The 19,308-nt window shown below is 39.3% G+C and overlaps 1 protein-coding gene across 22 annotated transcripts in view; it reads right to left on the bottom strand.

The window, feature by feature from the left end:
• Window positions 1-3,124: 3,124 nt before the first annotated feature.
• The window catches only part of NFAT5 (nuclear factor of activated T cells 5), a 136,509-nt gene continuing 120,325 nt past the window's right edge, over window positions 3,125-19,308 (bottom strand). For 13 of the 22 annotated variants that reach the window (XM_016930085.4, XM_063797332.1, XM_016930083.4 and 10 more), the window contains 5 exons: window positions 16,740-16,823; window positions 10,932-11,080; window positions 7,784-10,271; window positions 6,650-6,893; window positions 3,125-5,661 (listed from right to left, as the gene is read on the bottom strand). In XM_016930085.4, the coding sequence (XP_016785574.1) occupies window positions 6,658-6,893; window positions 7,784-10,271; window positions 10,932-11,080; window positions 16,740-16,823 (2,957 nt within the window). In that variant the 3' untranslated portion in view covers window positions 3,125-5,661; window positions 6,650-6,657. Of the gene's footprint in view, window positions 5,662-6,649; window positions 6,937-7,783; window positions 10,272-10,931; window positions 11,081-16,739; window positions 16,824-19,308 lie in introns of those variants that run through there. The other 9 variants (XM_063797336.1, XM_063797329.1, XM_063797337.1 and 6 more) reach the window with 2 other exon arrangements.

The following is a 19,308-nucleotide window of genomic DNA, read 5'->3' as shown; positions in this document are numbered from 1 at the left end:
CTAGCACGGGGAAAGCAGCCCTATCCCAAAGGTAAAACTATCCTGACCTGTTGCTGATGATCCTTTCTTTAAGCACCACCGCTGTGGTAAGGAACTGGAATAGAGGCAAAATTAACAAAAACCAAGGCACTCCATCTGACTGTATCTGATCAAAAGGAATTATCTTAGGTCTGGAGGGAGTCAGATATAACCTTTTTCTCATTTCCTTTGACACTTTTTGTCTAGGTAAATTAACTGAGGATAGACAAGAAGTACACTAACATAAACAACTTTGCCCTGTCTAGTTAAAAAAAAGTGGCATAATCAGGCTTTACCTAAACTATGTTTTAGTGATTTATTTCCATCTAATTAACATCAGAGAAAATGCTTTCAACACTTTCTTCCTGAAATTTACACACATCTGGTGCATGGAGTTTCACAGATGCTAAAATTCTCATCAGTATTCAGATAAGACCTACCATTAGCTGGTTGAGATGAAGACAAATTTAGTTTATATAAAGGCTGAACAGTCTAATTCTGTAATCTTTTACCCTCTCCCAAAGAAACAATTCTAGCAATGTACCTTTTCTTTTATTCTTAAGCCAAAGGGAAGAAATGGAGAAAAGAAGGTTTAAATGGAAAAAGTGAAAGCTGGGACCTACTGAAACTATTTGTTTATGTGCTTTTGGAAACAGTGAAAAATGAAATTATAAATGATAAAAAGGCACTTTTCCATAGCATTTGATCTAGATATAAAATATTAATTTAAAAAATTTCCTGAAAGTAAAAACATAATTTTATTAATAAATGAGGCTAGAATGGCATAAAAATAAATGGGGATTAAAGAAGTAATTAGGCCGGATGTGGTGGCTCATGCCTGTAATCCTAGCACTTTGGGACACCGAGGCAGGTGGATCACTGGAGGTTAGGAGTTCGAAACCAGCCTGGCCAACATGGCAAAACCCCATCTCTACTAAAAAAATACAAAAAAAATTAGCCGGGCCTAGTGGAGGGTGCCTGTAATCCTGGCTACTTGGGAGGCTGAGGCAGGAGAATCGCTTGAACCTGGGAGGTGGAGGCTGCAGTGAGCCGAGATCGCACACTGCTCTAGCCTGAGAGACGGAGCAAGACTCCAACTCAAAAAAAAAAAAAAAAAAAAAAAAGAAGTAAAGTAACTAGAGCACTGGGACCTGGGACCATCCACAAATGATATTGTAGATATTATTCTGATATTTACTGCATTATGAGCATTATCTCTACAATTTTGCTCTAGTGACACAAGCAGAGAAGAAAACCTCTTTTTAATACATGTTATGAGATTCTACTAACCCACTTACTAGGGTATATACTATGAGTTATTTTTCTAACCTATGGTCTTTCTTCATGGAGTCCCTCCACACAGTCTAAGGCATGCAGATATAAGACAGCTGTCTTGGTTAGGGATAAAACCTATGGTCATAAAGCAGAGGAAAGCTAATTAATTTAAAAAATCTTTTAGGAAACAGATATTGGAACAGAAATCTTCATCAGAAAAATGAAAAATTGTAAGATTACTATTTCTGGTGAAAATGTATAACCATGGTGATTTGAGACTTTAATTATTAAATCGTTTTGTCCTGGTCATTATTTGTTGATGCATCTAACAGATTCACTTTCCTAAAACAAGCATTTATAAAGGATTAAATGGTCAAAAAGAATTATCTTAGTTCTGGAGGGACTCAGATACAACTTTCTCATTTCCTTTGATACTATTTTTCCTAGGTAGATTAGCTGAGGTTCTGATGAGCAAGAAATGCACTAGAATAAAATTCCAAACTACAGCACATGTGATATTACAAAAAATAAAAATAAAAGGCAAGGAAGAATGGATGGAAGAAAGGAAGGAAGGGAGAAAGGAGGGAGGGAGGAATAAGGGAAGGAGAAACAAAGAAGGCAGGGAGGAGGGGGAGATGGAAGGGAAGAAGCGAGGCAGGGAGGGGAGGAAAGGGAGGGAGGAAGGAAAGTCCTTCATTAATACTTCTTCTATAATAAAGCCCTTAAAAACTTGTTCTTTTTTTAAACTATTTGTTTTAAAACAGATTTGCATTGGCTAAATAACATGATACTTTAATCATAAAGGTAACATGATCAAGCTTAGAGGCAAAATATGACTTTGAATTATCATCACCCATGTTGGTGTGGATATATAATGGAATGACAATAAGGAAACACACACATACACACAGAGAGAGAAAGAGATAAGCTCCAAGCATTAATGTGAGTTGCTGAAAGCAAGAACACTTAAATGTAACAATATAAAGAAGAAAAGGTGGCTCACAGTTTATTTAGGTCCTTCTGCCATAAATACATTTAATAAATTGTTGTTTCTATGGCCTTTGCTGGCTCACTGAGTCTCTCCCATATGTAGCTATAACTTGTAACAGTAATCAGGAAATTGCATTATTAGCACAAATATCAACCACTGAGCTTCAAAGAAGATGAATACTCTTTGTAGCCAAATTGTATTTTCAGAATGTTGTACTTAACATTGACCTTTAGGGGTAAGGAACATTTAACAATGTAAAAAAAACAACAAACCTATTATTATTGAACAAGAATATGGTAGCATAGCACAGCCCTTGTATAAATAACCACAAAATTTATGAGAATAAAAATCAGGTTTTCTGTCTCCATCCGATCAAACCACTACAGTTCAGGTATATATTCTGTTCTAAACTTAGATATTATAAAACAGAAAATTGGTCCCAGTGCCTTGGCATTGCCAATTAGCATTTGATAACAATAAACCTCTTGCTAAACCACAGAAGTCAGCACACAAGCCAGTCGCCACTTCATCCACAGTGCAGTATTAACAATCATCCTAATTAGAACTTGAACAGATAGATTTCTTTAGTCTCCTATGTAATCTCTTAGAAAAAAGTTCAGAAAATTCAAAAATAACTTACAGATTTTTATTTATACTACTTTTTATACCTGCTGGGTTTGCTTTGTCTGAAATTTCAACCAACCCTACTTTAGGGTTAGAGTTTTACATTTTCAAACTGAAGCACTGGATTGTGTGGCTGATCCTCCTCATAACCTGAACTATACTGGGTAATTTTTCCCAATAGGGGTTGGGGGAGAAGAGATACACTGAGGAAAATACTTTTGGTTCAGAGAATTTATAAAGTAGCTCTGGATATTACAAGATGGGAAAAATGTTATTAAAATTACAAACATGGGTTTTCTTAGTGTCTTTATAAATAAAAGGCATAGAATACAGAAAGCCAATTAATAATAACAATAACAACAATAATAAAATATTAAATATATAGTGAGCAAAGACTGAATGGCTCATTCTTGTGAAACACCATTTGACGCCATTGCCTCAATGGGTTTCCTGACTCTAACACTTGGCTGAGTGAAAGCTCCAGCAAACACACAGTAAGCTGCCTTTAGCCCACTACTGACATCAAGGAACTAAGTGCCTGATGGAATGGCCACAGATGAACAGGTCATTTGTTTCAAAAGATACTTAAATACTCAATAAAGACATAACAAACCCCACCCCCCCTCACTGTTATCAGACGCCACGTTGTGGTAGAACATCAGACAAACTCACAAATTTACCACAAAAATGTGTGGCAAAAAAGAATAGTTTATATATATGTATATATATAAATTTCTATATTTATGCCAATGTACTCACTCAGTACAAATAGCAAAATAGTATACCATTTCCTAAATACAAAATATAGCTTTCCAAAAAAATGAAACACACATTAGATATAAACCATCCAAAACTTGAACGATTGAAAACTGTATTCAAAATTAAATGACCCAGAGTAGGTCTCTTTCTGAAAAGTTCCCTTCATATCGGCAAGAAGCCTGTACTACTGAAAACGTAATTCAATGCCTCTCAATCAGAGAGAGAAAGAAAGAAAGGGGTGGAGGTGGAGGGAAGAAAACATGAGAAAAAAGAGAAAAAGACAAAAGAGCACATTCAAAGAACAAAGGAAGATCATCACAAAACAAAAAGAAGGAAAAATCTGGCTGTGTAAACAAAACCAACACCACAATTCCACACAGTTCAACTAAATGTACAGGATAGAAAAAAAAAAAAAAGAACAGAAAAGTAGCCTTCAACAATTACCAGGTTATTTTTTGTACACTTAAAAAATAAATGAAACGGACAAGGATACCAAAACATTATCTCAACACATAGAAGCCACACACACGTTGGCCTTACACTGCATTGACAGCTTTCCACATGCCAAAAGGAAAATGAGACATAAGCATGTGTCCAGACACAGGTGGTAGTGAGAAGCAGGCATCCCACGGGTGGCAAGAACACCCAAAACTGTATAACTAATGCTACAACTGCCAAGTTCTGGAGTGTGTTATTTTGCTCTTTATAGATGTAACACAAGTTAATTCTTCATTTTAAGTCAATGATACGACCCTGTAAAGCCTAAGGCTTGTGGGAACCATCAGGTAAGTGACCACTTCAAACTGTAAAGCACTGAGGTGACAAGTGAATTTATACTCACTGCAGATCAGGGAGAAGTGATATTTCAAGAAATTTTAGTTTGCCTTTTTTTTTAATTAAAATTTATACTGTTTCCTATTAGAGGGAAAAATTTGAAGACTTCAGAACAGCACCGTTCATGGGGAAAAATGTGTCGTTTCTCAGGAATCAACTCCCAATAATTCCTAAGACAGTACTCTCTGCCCTGTGCTGCAGGATTGCTAGGTCACCCTAGATTAAAGTGGCCAAAGATGCTACAGGGTCATGAAGCCGGTAGTATATTAATAGTTCTCTAAAGTAAAGTGAAAAAGAGGTGAAAAGTAATATAGATATATATAAAAAGGGAATACCAGCCTAAGACTGGGTTAAGAAGAAAACATTCAAATTTTTCTGTCAATTTAAACTACTGTAGGAGGATATCAGAACATAATTTATCATATATTATCCCCTTCATTTTTTACAGATAATTATTTTTCTATGCACAGTTATGGCTAAACCCCTTAGTAGAAACCCAGAGAACTAACAACTCTCTGAAAAAATAAAATCAATAGCATTCCAGCTGTTCCCAGTTTTATAAGTGTATCATCTGCCTTTGTGTTAAATCAAGAGTACTTTTATCTGCACATACAGTTTACTTGTTAGAATGTTACCCTTCAGTTTCTCCAATAAAACTGAAAAAAGATTCCTTCACTTTGGCCAACAGCTGTGCCTTTTATATTGAAAAAAATCACAGCCTTAGTTATTATTGAACTTTACTTTTTCAAAAGCCATTACTTGACTAAAACAATGCAGGAAAGAAAATAATGAAGAACAAAAGTAAACATGATATATTATTTTCTAATAGCAATAATAACTGAGTGGTCCAGCCTTGAATTTAAACTGTACGTTTAAGGAAACTGCGCCTAGGAAAATAATAACAATTAATTCTGCCAGCTGGAAACTCAAATAGATTCTCAGTCATCACTGTTATTAGGAATATAAAGTATGAAGATGTTAACATTGGTGGTTAGTCACTGCAACAAGCAGCATAGGTGTGCTCTTTTGCAGTCAGAGTAAAATCTATCAGTTTACTCAAACACAGTTTTTCATATTTTGTTTTGTTTTTAAAGTAATAATTCTCATGGGACCACAAGATCTCAGGACATCTTGGAATCAGGATTTTCTTCGTGGAATTTCTAAAAAAGAGAAAAAGTTTAATGTAACTTACTAGGGAGGGAAGCATTTATAAAGTTTCTGACACCCTGAATGATCCTAAAGTATATTATGGTACTGTAAGTAAAACTTTATCATATTTGATCTTCCACAGACTTTTCTGACTCAATATTTATTTCTGGAGGAAGGGATAAGTGAGGCATGGTTATATCCAATATATAGTACAAAGGAAACACATTTTGCATACTCATCAGATGTTTTGTTATTCCAAGGCAAAGAAGCTCAGAGGCAGAAGGAATGTCCAATATAGGTTGAGTATCCCTTATCTAAAACGTTTGGGATCAGAAGTGTTTCTGATTTCTTTTTTGGATTTTGGAATATGTACATATACACAGTGAGATATCTTGGGGATAAGACACAAGTCCAAACATGAAATTCACTTCTGTTTCACATACACCTAAAAAAATCTATCACAGCTGAAGGGAGCTGGGAGGATCTTTTTTACCCTTGGGGACACCAAATAAACTGCATGTTGTGAGCCTGACTTTTGACTATGACCCTATCATATGAGGTTAAGTGTGGAATTTTCCACTTGAGATGTCATGTCAGCATTCAAAAAGATTCGGATTTCAGAGCATTTTGGATTTTGGATTTTTGGACTAGGGATGTTTGGTCTGTATTTTTTTTTTTTTTTTTTTTTTTGTATTTTGTAGTAGAGACGGGGTTTCACCATGTTAGCCAGGATGGTCTCGATCGCCTGACCTCGTGATCCGCCCACCTTGGCCTCTCAAAGTGCTGGGATTACAGGCATGAGCCACCGCGCCTGGCCTGGTCTGTATTAACTATATGACCATAAGCTATCATTCAGAATAATTTTATTCAGAGTAAAAAAGTATCATCTTGTGAGAAAGCCACATTTTAAAAGATTAGAACTACTATTACTTAACCTAAATCTGTTAAGAAGAATAAAATCTGATGCTTTTCAATAAGAAGCCAAAATGCAATACTTACATATCCAGTTAAAAGGAGCCAGTCAAGTTGTTCCCTTGGTTTTGCAATGAAACAAGCAAATCAATCTTTTCGATGTTCTGGTTGGTGTTTATAGAGGATGCCAGTGGAGAATTCTCTGGCATTTGCTGAGAAAGAAGTGTTGTCACAGGTGGCTGGCCCTCGTTTTGTGGTTGGCCTGGCTGACTTATGGCCATCAACTGATCAGGCAATGTAGCTGGTCCAGAGGTTAAAAGCTGACTACAGTCTGCAGAGACATTGAAAACAGAAGCTTAAAAGCTGACTACAGTCTGCAGAAACATTAAAAATAGAAGCTATCTGATTAGTAAAGATTCATGAAAAGATATTTATTAGTTGTTGGGGAAAATTCATTACTGCATTCTCCTTGTATATTACTAAAAGTTAGGCACCTGATAGTCCAAGAAAAAGGTTTTCACAGACTGGCACTGGAATTCATCTTAGGTTTCCTTTAAGCAGTCTAAAAATACAACTTTGCTTAAATATCAAAAGTCCTATATAAATTCCTTGGTATATAAACATTAAAGATGAGTTTCTACCTCCTTAGAAACTACTTACTTCAACTGGGTAAGGTATTATCTGTCATTCTGACTTCATTTTCCTTTTAAGTTTATAGCTTAAAATGGCAAACACACATTTTTATACATTGCCATATTTAATCTTCCCCAAATCCATGTAAAGTATGTAATATTATTACCATTTTAAATGAGAGAATTGAGACCCATAAAAGCCAAATAACTTGTACAAGATCTTATAGTCTATAGGTGATAGAGTTCTAACTACAATCTGTACTCTTAAAACAACTATACAGGACAGGTGTGGTGGCTCACGCCTGTAATCCCAGCACTTTGGGAGGCCGAGGCCAGCGGATCACTTGAGGTCAAAAATTCAACACCAGCCTGGCCAACATGGTGAAACCCCGCCTCTAACAAAAATACAAAAATTAGCTGGGCGTGGTTGTGCACACCTGTAATCCCAGCTGCTTGGGAGGGTAAGGCAGGAGAATCACCTGAACCTGGGAGGCAGAGGGTGCAGTGAGCCGAGATCGCACCACTGCACTCTGCTTCCTTCTAATAATAATAATGACCAATTAAGTAATGAAAAATTAGAGTTTCTTACTATTTTGAATGCCAAATAAGAACATTCCTGATGTCTGCTGAGATGAGCCAGGAGAATTCTGCAGTTGGTTCATTGTGCCTCCTGCTGTGTTGTGAAATAAAGTAGCCTGTGGTTGAGGCGAAGATGTGGCTCCTTGAATTCCAGGCATGTTGTTCTGAGGGGAATAAAGAGGAGACTGTTGCATATCTTGTTGATTTATACTGGTCTGCAAGGCAGACATGGATGCTGGAGATAAGAAGAGAGTTACTTGCTGCTCTTGAGAACTAGGTGACCCTTGTACCAACTGAATCTGAGGAGAGCTATGGAACAAGGGGGTCTGTGATGATTCCGACTGGGTAGGACCTGGGTTCTGAAGTGAGGAAACTGTGGACTGACTCTGAAATTGCATGGGCTGTTGCTCTTGATTCATTGGGGCCATGTTACTTTGTTGGTGAAAAATTGACTGGTTCTGTTGCTCCTGATTAGCCATTGGATTTTGATTTGGGTTGAATATCATGTTTGGTGGTGGTTGCTTTGGAGACGCCATTGTAGCCATGGTATTCTGATTACTGAATAAAATGCTCTGTTGTTGTTGTTGCTGCTGTTGCTGCTGCTGTTGCTGCTGCTGCTGCTGTTCCTGGGATGGAGAGTTACTCTGCATGGCAACTATTGAGTGCTGTGACTGGAACATGGTTCCTTGTTGGCTTTGAGGCATTGGATTAGGTGGAAGGGAGCCCAGGGCCACCTGAGGCTGAAATAAACCCTGCTGCGGGGGTTGTGCCTGTTCTTGGGAAAGCATAGGGGTCTGGATGTGTGATATTGGAGCTTGCTGTTGGAAAGCAGCTTGTTGTTCACTGTTTGATGTTGACTGAAGTGGAGAAATTGAGTTCGGTGCTGCAAAAAATGCTTCTTGGGCTACTGTGTTAGTCTGAAGATTATTCATGGGACTCTGGGAAAGAAATATGTTGGCTGACTGCTGGTCTTGAGGAACTGAAGAGCCCTGTAACACAGCAATGGTACTTTGAGAGTGAAACATTGGAGGCTGCATTTGTTCAGAGGAGGTCGTAGAAGTCTGACTGTGGACAATAGGATTTGGACTATGAAAGAGAGAACCTTGAGTTTCCTGGGAAAGGTTCTGAGCATCGGCAATAGGATTTTGAGAATGAAAAAGTTGGGCCTGTGAATGAGAAGACTGCTGCAAAAAATTTCCAGATTGAAGTGACATCATCTCATTCCCTTGCTGGAATAAACCATTACCTTGTTGTTGGGTACCACTATTCTGAACACTCATCATACTTTTTGTGGATGAAAAAAGGTTAACTTGAGGTTGATTGTCCCCACTATGTTGCATTTGGACCATGGTCTGAAAGACACTGTTCTGAATCTGTTTTGCTTGTGTTCCAGTTTCTTCTCCATCTCCTGAACTTGATGTCTGAAACATGGTAGTGCCAGGGGTTGCAACCTGCTGTGTGGTAGTTGTAGAAGTTTCATTTCCAGAAACTGCAGGAGGAGAAGAAAACAATTCACACTGCATTTGCATATCCTCATTGGTAGACAATGCACTCATCATGTGAGAAGTCTGCTGGTAAACTGGCGATTGCTGAAGGTTTCCATTTGCTGAAGCAGTTGAAGGGAATAACTCTGACTGAATCTGGGCAGCTGCCTGGCAGATACTCTGTTGCATCTCCATCACCATTGCGGCTGAAGATTCCATCACTTGCTGTTGCTGCTGCTGCTGCTGTTGATTAGATAACGTGTTTTCAGACTGTGGATGAACACTTTCAGCTCTTCCAGGTAATAAATTATCTGGTCTGGTATGGACTGTTGGCTCTGTTGAGGAAAACATTCCAGGGCTTACACCACTCTGAATTTGACTAACTTGTTGAAAAATATCTGCACTAAGCTGCTCTTGAACATTCTCATTACCATCTGGAGCAGAAAATAAAACTGAAGATAACTGCTGCTGTGCCTCTAAAACTTGTTGGACCAAGTCAACACTTCCACTGCTGCCACTAGCAGTACTGCCTGTGAAACTCCCTGCTTGCAGCTGCTGAATAGTATTCTGAAGCTGACTCACACTATTTGGTGATGGAAAAATATTTGATGAAATCTGCTGCTGTAAAGTCTGTGCTTGTTCTTGTAGTGGTGACTGCTGCTGTTGTTGTGACGCCTCAGTCAGTTGTGACAAATTAACCACTGTGCCATCTGACTGTAATACCTCTCTAGACTGAGTTTCTCTTGTCTGAAACTGTGTAGCCTGCTGCAATAGCGCATCGCTGTTGGGCAGCTGACTAGAAGCAGAAACTGCTGGAAAAGTACCAGGCTGTGAGATGTCCTGGGTTTGAATAGTTGTCAGGGTCTCTGGGTTGTATGCCTTGGGCTGAATCTGCTGCTGTTTTTCATTTTCAGAAGGTAGGTGGGAAGATGATGGTGATGAAAAAGAGCCATTTCCTGCTATGTTTGAGATGTTTTCTAATGTTTGCTGAGTTGATCCAACAGACTTTGTAGTCTAAAAAATAAAAATCCCCAAATATTATGAATATATAAACATTAAACAAGTTTGTAACATACATCAAAAATCACTATTGCTCTAAAAATATATGCAGGACCAGCTTTCCACTCTATATTATTATCATTTAGAAAACAGGTACAGGACTACAATTCTCCATAACATGATGTCTCATTTTCCTTGGGATATATTTTTTAAAAGTACGACAAGCAAAGATAGTCAAACAAGGAAGTAGAATAATCGGCTATTGATATGCTTAGGTGAATTAAGGGTAATCAGAACACATTAATTTTATGGTTCATGAAGAGCAGGTATCAAAATATCTCAATTTTGTGGCTCCTCAGTAACATTACAGGGGATAAGACAAGTAAAAAAAAGAAACAGAAAGTTATGGGAAAAGACTGGGAAAAAAATAAAAACATCTCTAATTCTGAAAATGCTAAAATTAGTACTTTCATCAATATCTCATGCAACATATTAATTCCTCCCTTGTATATTGGAAGTCACTATGTGGGCAATTTTGCTGAAGTATAAAGCATTCCCTCTTTACAGCAAAATTCATTAAGTGCATCCAAAGTAAAAATAATGTTAAAAAAATAGGAAAAGTAAAAGACAGCAATTTTTATATAGGAGGTTTGTGCACTAGTCAATACAGCTTACCTTAAAAATAGTGGAAGATCTTTTTTCTGCTGTTACTTCCATTGGAGTAACATCTTCACTCTTAATCATACTGCTTGGTATGAGTGGAGTCATCAGGGCATTAGGGATAATATTTACCTTATCTAAATTACATCCAGTAGTTTTCATTGCTGCATACACACACACACAAAAAGAAAAGTTTAAAATCACAAAATTTACCAACTATTTCATTCTAAAATTTGTTGATTATTAGCCATGATTTAAATGTCTATTTTTTTGATGCTACAATGGTAGCATGAGATACAAAACTGGTATATTAAGATATATCTTCCCTTTTATGAAGTGCATTGGCTGGGGGACCTCTGGAATGGGCCTGGAACTTAGCTTAAATATTAATAATAAGCTTAAGCAGTTCAATTACCAAGCTATATTCCCCAAGACGGTTCCAAGTGCCTTGAATCATACTACCCAACCTGACCAAGAGTATATTATAGGATAAAGCTTAAAAATCTCCAGGAGGATAAAGCTACTCAATTACAAACTACACTCTCCTCTTAGCATTTAGCTATCTGACAATATAAAGTCTCAGAACTTCTTAAGGACTATGAGATTGTCAGAGCACTTCTTTCTTAAACTAAGTTCAAGCTTCTCATTAGAAAATACCACCCAGTGATTAATAAATTTTGCTTTTCTAAATTAAAAGAAAACTAAATTAATTAGAAAACTTGAATATGACAAGTTGACCCATGGACACAATTCTCTTTTAGACTGGACTTTAAACATCTTTTTTTTTTTTTCCCCAGAAATAAAGGCTATTTTAGGTTTACAAACCACATTTCCCAAGCAAAATGAAAAATTATTTCCCACCTCCTACTACCTCCATTTTCAGGAGTAGTTAGTTCTAGATTTATACCTAGAGGCAACATATAGCAAGATTCTACCACTTCACTATATCTACCTTTCCCCCTTGATTGCTTTTCTTTCTTCTTTTTTGTCTACTTGAGTCCGCAGTGGCACTCAGTGGTACCTACTGCTATTGCTAATGACAGTCTTCTGAGTTGAGCACATAGCCAAATCCTGATTTAAAAGTTTACTACCACTTGGAAGCTCTATGGAAAGAGTCTTCAGAAAGCATAGCTGTTAAATTTCTTAATTTGATATCGAGAAGAAATCCTGGCTATAAAGAAGCTTTTAAAATGGCACATGGTCTATAAGTTGGATCTCTCCCTTCATAAATTTTTGTTGTTGTTGTCAGTCAATATGCTGCTGAAAGGCCAAGTGTGGTGGCTCATGCCTGTAATCCCAGCACTTGGGGAGGCCGAGGCAGGTGGCTCACTTGAGGCCAGCAGTTCGAGACCAGCCTGGCCAACATGGTGAAACTCTGTCTCTACTAAAAATACAAAAATTAGCAGGGCATGGTGGCACATGCCTGTAAATCCCAGCTACTTGGGAGGCTGAGGCACAAGAATTGCTTGAATCCAGGAGGAGGTGGTTGCAGTGAGCTGAGATCGCTCTACTGTACTGCAGGCTGGGCTACGGAGCAAGACTGTCTCAAAATCTGCTGAAAGTAAATATTTTCATCTAAAAATATTTGCAATTTTCTTGTCTTACTTCAACTTGCCTCACAGCCATTTGGCTAAAAACCTAATTCCTATGAAAACTGATTATTTTGACAGAGGGGAAAGTGCTCATTTAACTTTTGACATTCCATGTTTTATTATTCTACCTGTTTGAGAAATGAATCATTTATTCATGAGTTCTTTGGACCTATTTTCACCTAAATTCTAATACCAATACAATTCCCCTAACAACCAGATTTTTATTTTATTTTATCTTATTTGAGACAGGGTCTCTCTCTGTTGGTGGGAGTGCAGTGGTACAATCAGGCCTCACTGCAACCTCCACCTCCTGGGCTCAGGCAATCCTCCCACCTCAGCCCCATAAGTAGCTGGGACTACAGGCACACACCACCATGCCTGACTAATTTTTAAAATTTTTTTTGTAGAGACAAGAGTCTCATTACGTTGCCTAGGCTGGTCTTGAACTCCTGAGCTCAAGTGATCCTCCCTACTAGGCTGCCCAAAGTGCTGGGATTATAGGTGTGAGTCACCACACTCGGCCTACAACCTAATTTTGACTGAGACAAAACTTGGGATCATGCACAGGGCAGGCATTTAAAAGTAATCTAAGAATATCCCATAGAACATTTTGAAAAACCATTAGTGTTATCTTAAGTTGATCCTGTAATAGTCAACTACTATTATTGCTTTTGAATTCCCTTAGATCATGAGCTCTGTGAAGGCAGATGTTGTTATCACCTGTTGCACAGTAGGTAATCAACAAATGTTTGCTGAATGAATGAAGAAAATAATCTTACTTTAGCTTTATCACTGTCAATTTAGTTTGTTGTTGATTGTTTGGTTAATCCTATAAAAATAAAAATATGGGCCAGGTGCATTGGCTCATGCCTGTAATCCCAGCAATTTGGGAGGCAGAGGTGGGTGGACCACGAGGTCAGGAGTTCGCCAGCCTGACCAACATGGTGAAACCCCGTCTCTACTAAAAATACAAAAAAAGTAAAAATAAAAAAAAGCCAGGCGTGGTAGAGGGCACCTGTTACCTCAGCCTCTGGAACCCAGGAGGCGGAGGTCGGAGGTTGCAGTAAGCCGAGACCATGCCACTGCATTCCAGCCTGGGCAACAAAGCAAGACTCCATCTCAAATAATAATAATAATAAATAAAAATAAAAATATACAGTCTGTATTTTTCTTTTTAAAAATATTCACTCATTCATTCATTCATTTACTCACTCATTCATTCAATTAGAGACAGGGTCTCACTCTGTTACCCAGGCTGGAGTGAGTACCTGCAGCCTCAAACTCCTGGGTTCAAGTGATCCTCCCACCTCAGTCTCCTGCGTAGTTGGGATTATAGGCACTAGCCACTGTACCTGGCTTATATTTTTATTAATAGTATTTTTGATCTAAAAATGTCCATGTTTACAGATAAGATATTATAATTCAATTAGAAATTACATATAAATAAATATATCACCTATACAGTTACTGCTTAACAGATCTACAATTTTTCTTAAAATGTATTTAGACAGTAATGCTTATTATCTTCTCCCCCTTTCTGGAAAGTGAGACTAGGTAGAGAAAGTTGAGCAAGAGTCTTTTACCTATCCTCAGTTGACCACTGACAAGTATGTCTACTGGTAAAGACAAACAGTAAAAGGACATTTAGTCTAATGCTCATGCAAAGACACAAGTCTTTCTACGGCCATATGCACAAAGGTCACAAAGGTTAATTTTATTTATGTTCCAATCCTTTTTTTTTTTTCAGAGTCTTGCTCTATTGCCCAAGCTGGAGTGCAGTGGCTCAATCTGGGCTCACTACAACCTTCGCCTCCTGGATTCAAGCGATTCTCCTGTCTCAGCCTCCCAACTAGCTAGGATTACAAGCACACACCACCACGCCCGGCTACTTTTTTTATTTTTAGTAGAGACAGGGTTTTGCCATGTTGGCCAGGTAGGTCTCAAACTCCTGACCTCAGGTGATCCACTGGCTTGGCCTCCCAAAGTGCTGGGATTATAGGTGTGAGTCACCACATCTGGCCTTGTTCCAATTTTATTTAAGTCTAGTCCCACCAAAAACAGTCCAAAATGTCTCCAGGCCAGACATTAAGTTTGTCAGATATGTTCCATCTTGTTAATTTAATAATAATCTTCTAGTCAACTTTAATTTAGTAGTACATTATAAATGAAAATATCAGATTAATCTTTTTCTCCTCCTCACTAAGAATTAATTTGCTCTAAGAACATCAAGCTGGTGTCAATGCATTACAATCCAACACTTGCATTTTTTCTCAAGTAATCTCTATTTATCAAACAATTTCTCATATGTGATTTATATATTTTTTTTGAGGTGGAGTTTTACTGTGTCGCCCAGGCTGAAGTGCAGTGGCATGATCTCGGCTCACTGCAATCCCCGCCTCCCGGGTTCAAGCAATTCTTCTGCCCAATCTCCCAAGGAGCTGGGATTACAGGCACGCACCACCATGCCCAGCTAAATTTTGTATTTTTAGTAGAGATGCGGTTTCACCACGTTGGCCAGGCTGGTCTCAAACTCCTGACCTCAGGTGATCCAATCACCTCAGCCCCACAAAGTGCTGGAATTATAGGTGTGAGCCACCGTGCCCAGCCTGATTTAAATTTTTTATCAAAAAAGTATATAAACCAACCAAATTTCTGCTTTGTTTTGTTTTTGAGAATCTTGTTCCTTTGCCCATGCTGGAGTGCAGTGGTACGATCACAGCTCAATGCAGCTTCGACCTCTTCAGATCAAGCAATCCTCCTACCTCAGTCTCATGAATAGCTAGGATGATAAGTGCATGCCACCATGCCCAGTTAATGTTTTTAATTTTTTTTTTTTTGAGACCGAGTCCCGCTCTGTTGCCCAGGCTGGAGAGCAGTGGCACAATCTCGGCTCACTGCAGCCTCCACCTCCCAGGTTCAAGTGATTCTCTTGCCTCAGCCTCCAGAGTAGCTGGGATTACAGGCACACATCACCATGCCAGGCTAATTTTTTTTGTATTTTTAGTAGAGATGGGGTTTCGCTATGTTGACCAGGCTGGTCTCCAACTCCTGACCTCCAATGATCTGCCAAGCTCAGCCTCCCGAAGTGTTGATATTAAAGGCATGAGCCACCGCGCCTGGCCTATTTTTCTTTCTTTCTTTTTTTTTTTTTTTTTTGGAGATAGGAGTTTTGCTCTTGTTGCCCAGACTGGAGTGCAGTGGCATGATCTCGGCTCACCGCAACCTCTGCTTCCTGAGTTCAAGCGATTCTTCTGCCTCAGCTTCCCAAGTAGCTGGGATTACAGGCATGCACCACCATGCCTGGCTAATTTTGTATTTTTAGTAGAGAATGGGTTTCTCCATGTTGGACACTCTGGTCTTAAATGCCTGACCTCAGGTTATCCGCCCACCTTGGCCTCCCAAAGTGCTGGGATTACAGGCGTGAGCCACTGCGCCTGGCCTGTTTTAATTTTTTTGTAGAGACAAGAAATCTTCTCACTGTGCTGCCCATATCTGTTCAGCAATAACTATAGATGATGCATTTAATTATTAGCCAATGGATATTTATCATCTCAAATTTCTGGACTCAAGTAATCTTCCTACCTTGGCCTCTGAAAGTGCTGGGACTATAGGTGTGACCCACCGTGCCTGGTCTTATTTCACTTTTTTTTTTTTTTTTTAAGACAGGGTCTCGCTCTGTCGCCTAGGCTGGAGTACAGTGGCATGACCTTGGCTCACTGCAACCTCTGCCTCCCAGATTAAAGAGATTCTCCTGACTCAGCCTCCCGAGCAGCTGGGACTATGGGCACCTGCCACCACCCCTGGCTAATTTTTGTATTTTCAGTAGAGACAGGGTTTCACCATGTTGGCCAGGCAGGTCTTGAAGTCCTGACCTCAAATGATCTACCTGACTCGGCCTCCCAAAGTTCTGGCATTACAGGCATGAACCACTGTGCCCAGCCTCATATACTTTTAATATTGGGTAATTTAAAAAAAAAACAAAACTCCTCCACTCCAATATACTTAAAAAAAAAATATATATATATATATATAAACATATTCAGCAAGAAAAATATCAAATTGGAAAACAAGTCTCTACATTTAGTAAAGTTAAACACATATTTATTTTACAATATGGAAGATACCCTGCAAAGTATTGTAAGTACCTAAGAGAAAACAAAATAGTAAGGTGTGCTAGAGAAAACATACAGGAGCACCCAATTATGATTTTTGAGAAGAATTTACTTGGTACCTTTCATGGCCTCTTCAAAAGAGCAAGGTCTTGCTGGACTAGATATTTCCTTCTTCACATTTACATTCAAAGCACCAGCTGCTGCTATTAAAAAAAAGATTAATGTATTTATCTACATTTACTCATCCTAAAAACCTTATATCTTAAATTATTTAATTAGAATATCTTGTCACAAAGTATCATTTAATTATTTATTTAGCAGAAATTCTAGTTGAGGTAAATTTCTATCCTCTAAATTCTCCAATCTCCAAGTGGGCGGAGCATGTGATCACTTAGCAAAACAAAACCAGGCCATGTGTAGTGGCTCACATCTGTAATCCCAGCACTTTGGGAAGCCAAGGTAGGTGATCACTTGAGATCAGGAGTTCAAGACCAGCCCGACCAACATGGTGAAACCCCATCTTTTTTTTTTGCGACAGAGTCTCGCTCTGTTGCCCAGGCTGGAGTGCAGTGGCGCGATCTCGGCTCACTGCAACCTCCACCTCCTGGGTTCAAGCAATTCTCTGCCTCAGCCTCCCGAGTAGCTGGGATTACAGGCGCCTGCCACCACTCCCAGCTAATTTTTTTGTATTTTTAGTAGAGACAGGGTTTCACCATCTTGGCCAGGCTGGTCTTGAACTCCTGACCTCGTGATCCACCCACCTCGGCCTCCCAAAGTGCTGGGATTACAGGTGTGAGCCACCGTGCCCAGCCAATTTTTTTTTTTTTTTTTTTTTTGAGGCAGTCTCGCTAGGTCGCCCAGGAGGAGTGCAGTGGTATGATCCTGGCTCACTGCAACCTCCACCTCCCAGGTTCAAGTGATTCTCCTGCCTCAGCCTCTTGAGTAGCTGGGATTTCAGGTGCACGCCACCATGCCAGGCTATTTATTTATTTATCTGAGACGGAGTTTCGCTCTTGTTACCCAGGCTGGAGTGCAATGGCGCAGTCTTGGCTCACTGCAACCTCCACCTCCCGGGTTTAAGGGATTCTCGTGCCTCAGCCTCCCAAGTAGCTGGGACTACAGGCGCACACCACCATACCTGGGTAATTTTTGTATTTTCAGTACAGATGGGGTTTCACCATGTTGGCCAGGCTGGTCTCAAACTCCTGACCTTAGGTAATCTGCCCACCTTGGCTTCCCAAAGTGCTGGGATTATAGGCGTGAGCCACCGCACTGGCTGCCAGGCTAATTTTTGTATTTTTAGTAGAGATGGGGTTTCACCGTGCTGGCCAAGCTGGGTCTCAAACTTTTGACTTTAAATGATCTGCCTGCCTTGGCCTCCCAAAGTGCTGGGATTACAGGCTTGAGTGCCCAGCCTACTATAACAAATTTAAACTATAAATTTAATGGGCCTAAATATAAATCAGTTCTAAAAAATAAAGTTTAATAAATTACAAATAAATTCGTTCTTGCTTCAAATGATTATATATTTTATTTGAATATACATATATATTTTCTTTCTTTGAGACAGGGTCTGGGGCTCTGTCACCCAGGCTGAAGTGCAGTGGCGTGATAACGGCTCACTGCAACTTCCACCTCCCAAGCTCAAGCCATCACCCACCTCAGCCTCCTGAGTAGCTGGAACTACAGGCACACGCCACCATGCCAGTCTAATTTTTATATTTTTGGTAGAAATGGTGTTTCGCCATGTTGCCCAGGTTGGTCTCAAACTGCTGAGCACAAGCAATCTGCCCACCTCAGACGCCCAAACTGCTGGGATTACAGGCATGAACCACCGTGCTTGGCCTTAATTTCTACTTTTCTTTTTTCTTCTTTTTTTTCTTTTGAGACGGAGTTTCGCTCTTGTTGCCCAGGCTGGAGTGCAGTGGCGCGATCTCAGCTCACTGCAACCTCCGCCTCCTGGGTTCAAGCGATTCTCCTGCCTTAGCCTCCCCAGTAGCTGGCATTACAGGCATGCCCCACCGCACCCTGCTAATTTTGTATTTTTAGTAGAGATGGGGTTTCTCCATGTTGGTCAGGCTGGTCTCTAACTTCTGACCTCAGGTGATCTGCCCACCTCGGTCTCCCAAAGTGGTGGGATTCCATGCGTGAGCTACCACGCCCAGCCAATTTCTATTTTTCAATATATTTATTTTATATTTTCTAACATGTCAAATGATAGTTATAACAAAAATAAAGAGAGAAATCTGTACACATCTCCTGAGAATGAAGTTAAATAATTTATCTTAGTATGCTTCACAGTAGGTCCAACAAATGATTTATAGGGAACTGAATGGAAAAAAACCACACATATTTATGCATGACATTAATTCTAGTAACAATAGATTTAAAAATATAAACTAATCCTTGAAAAAAATTGAAATTTCTACTTTTAAATCATATTATGAGTTATTTTTAAATTCTTATTATTTTTTTGAGACAGGGTCTTGCTCTGTTGTCCAGGCTGGAGTACATTGGCATGATCATGGCTTACTGCAGCCTCAATCTCTCAGGCTCAAGCGATCTCTCACCTCAGCCTCCCAAGTAGCTGGGACTACAGGTGCATGCCACCACGCTAAGCTTAGTATTATTTTTTCTTTGTAGGGATGGTGGGGGGCGTCTCACTATATTGCCCAGGCTGGTCTCAAA

The sequence above is a fragment of the Pan troglodytes genome, chromosome 18 (assembly GCF_028858775.2).
Source record: "Pan troglodytes isolate AG18354 chromosome 18, NHGRI_mPanTro3-v2.0_pri, whole genome shotgun sequence".
Lineage (NCBI taxonomy): Eukaryota > Metazoa > Chordata > Mammalia > Primates > Hominidae > Pan > Pan troglodytes.
Note: the sequence above shows the minus strand (reverse complement) of the source record. Positions and strands in the feature narration are given on the sequence as shown.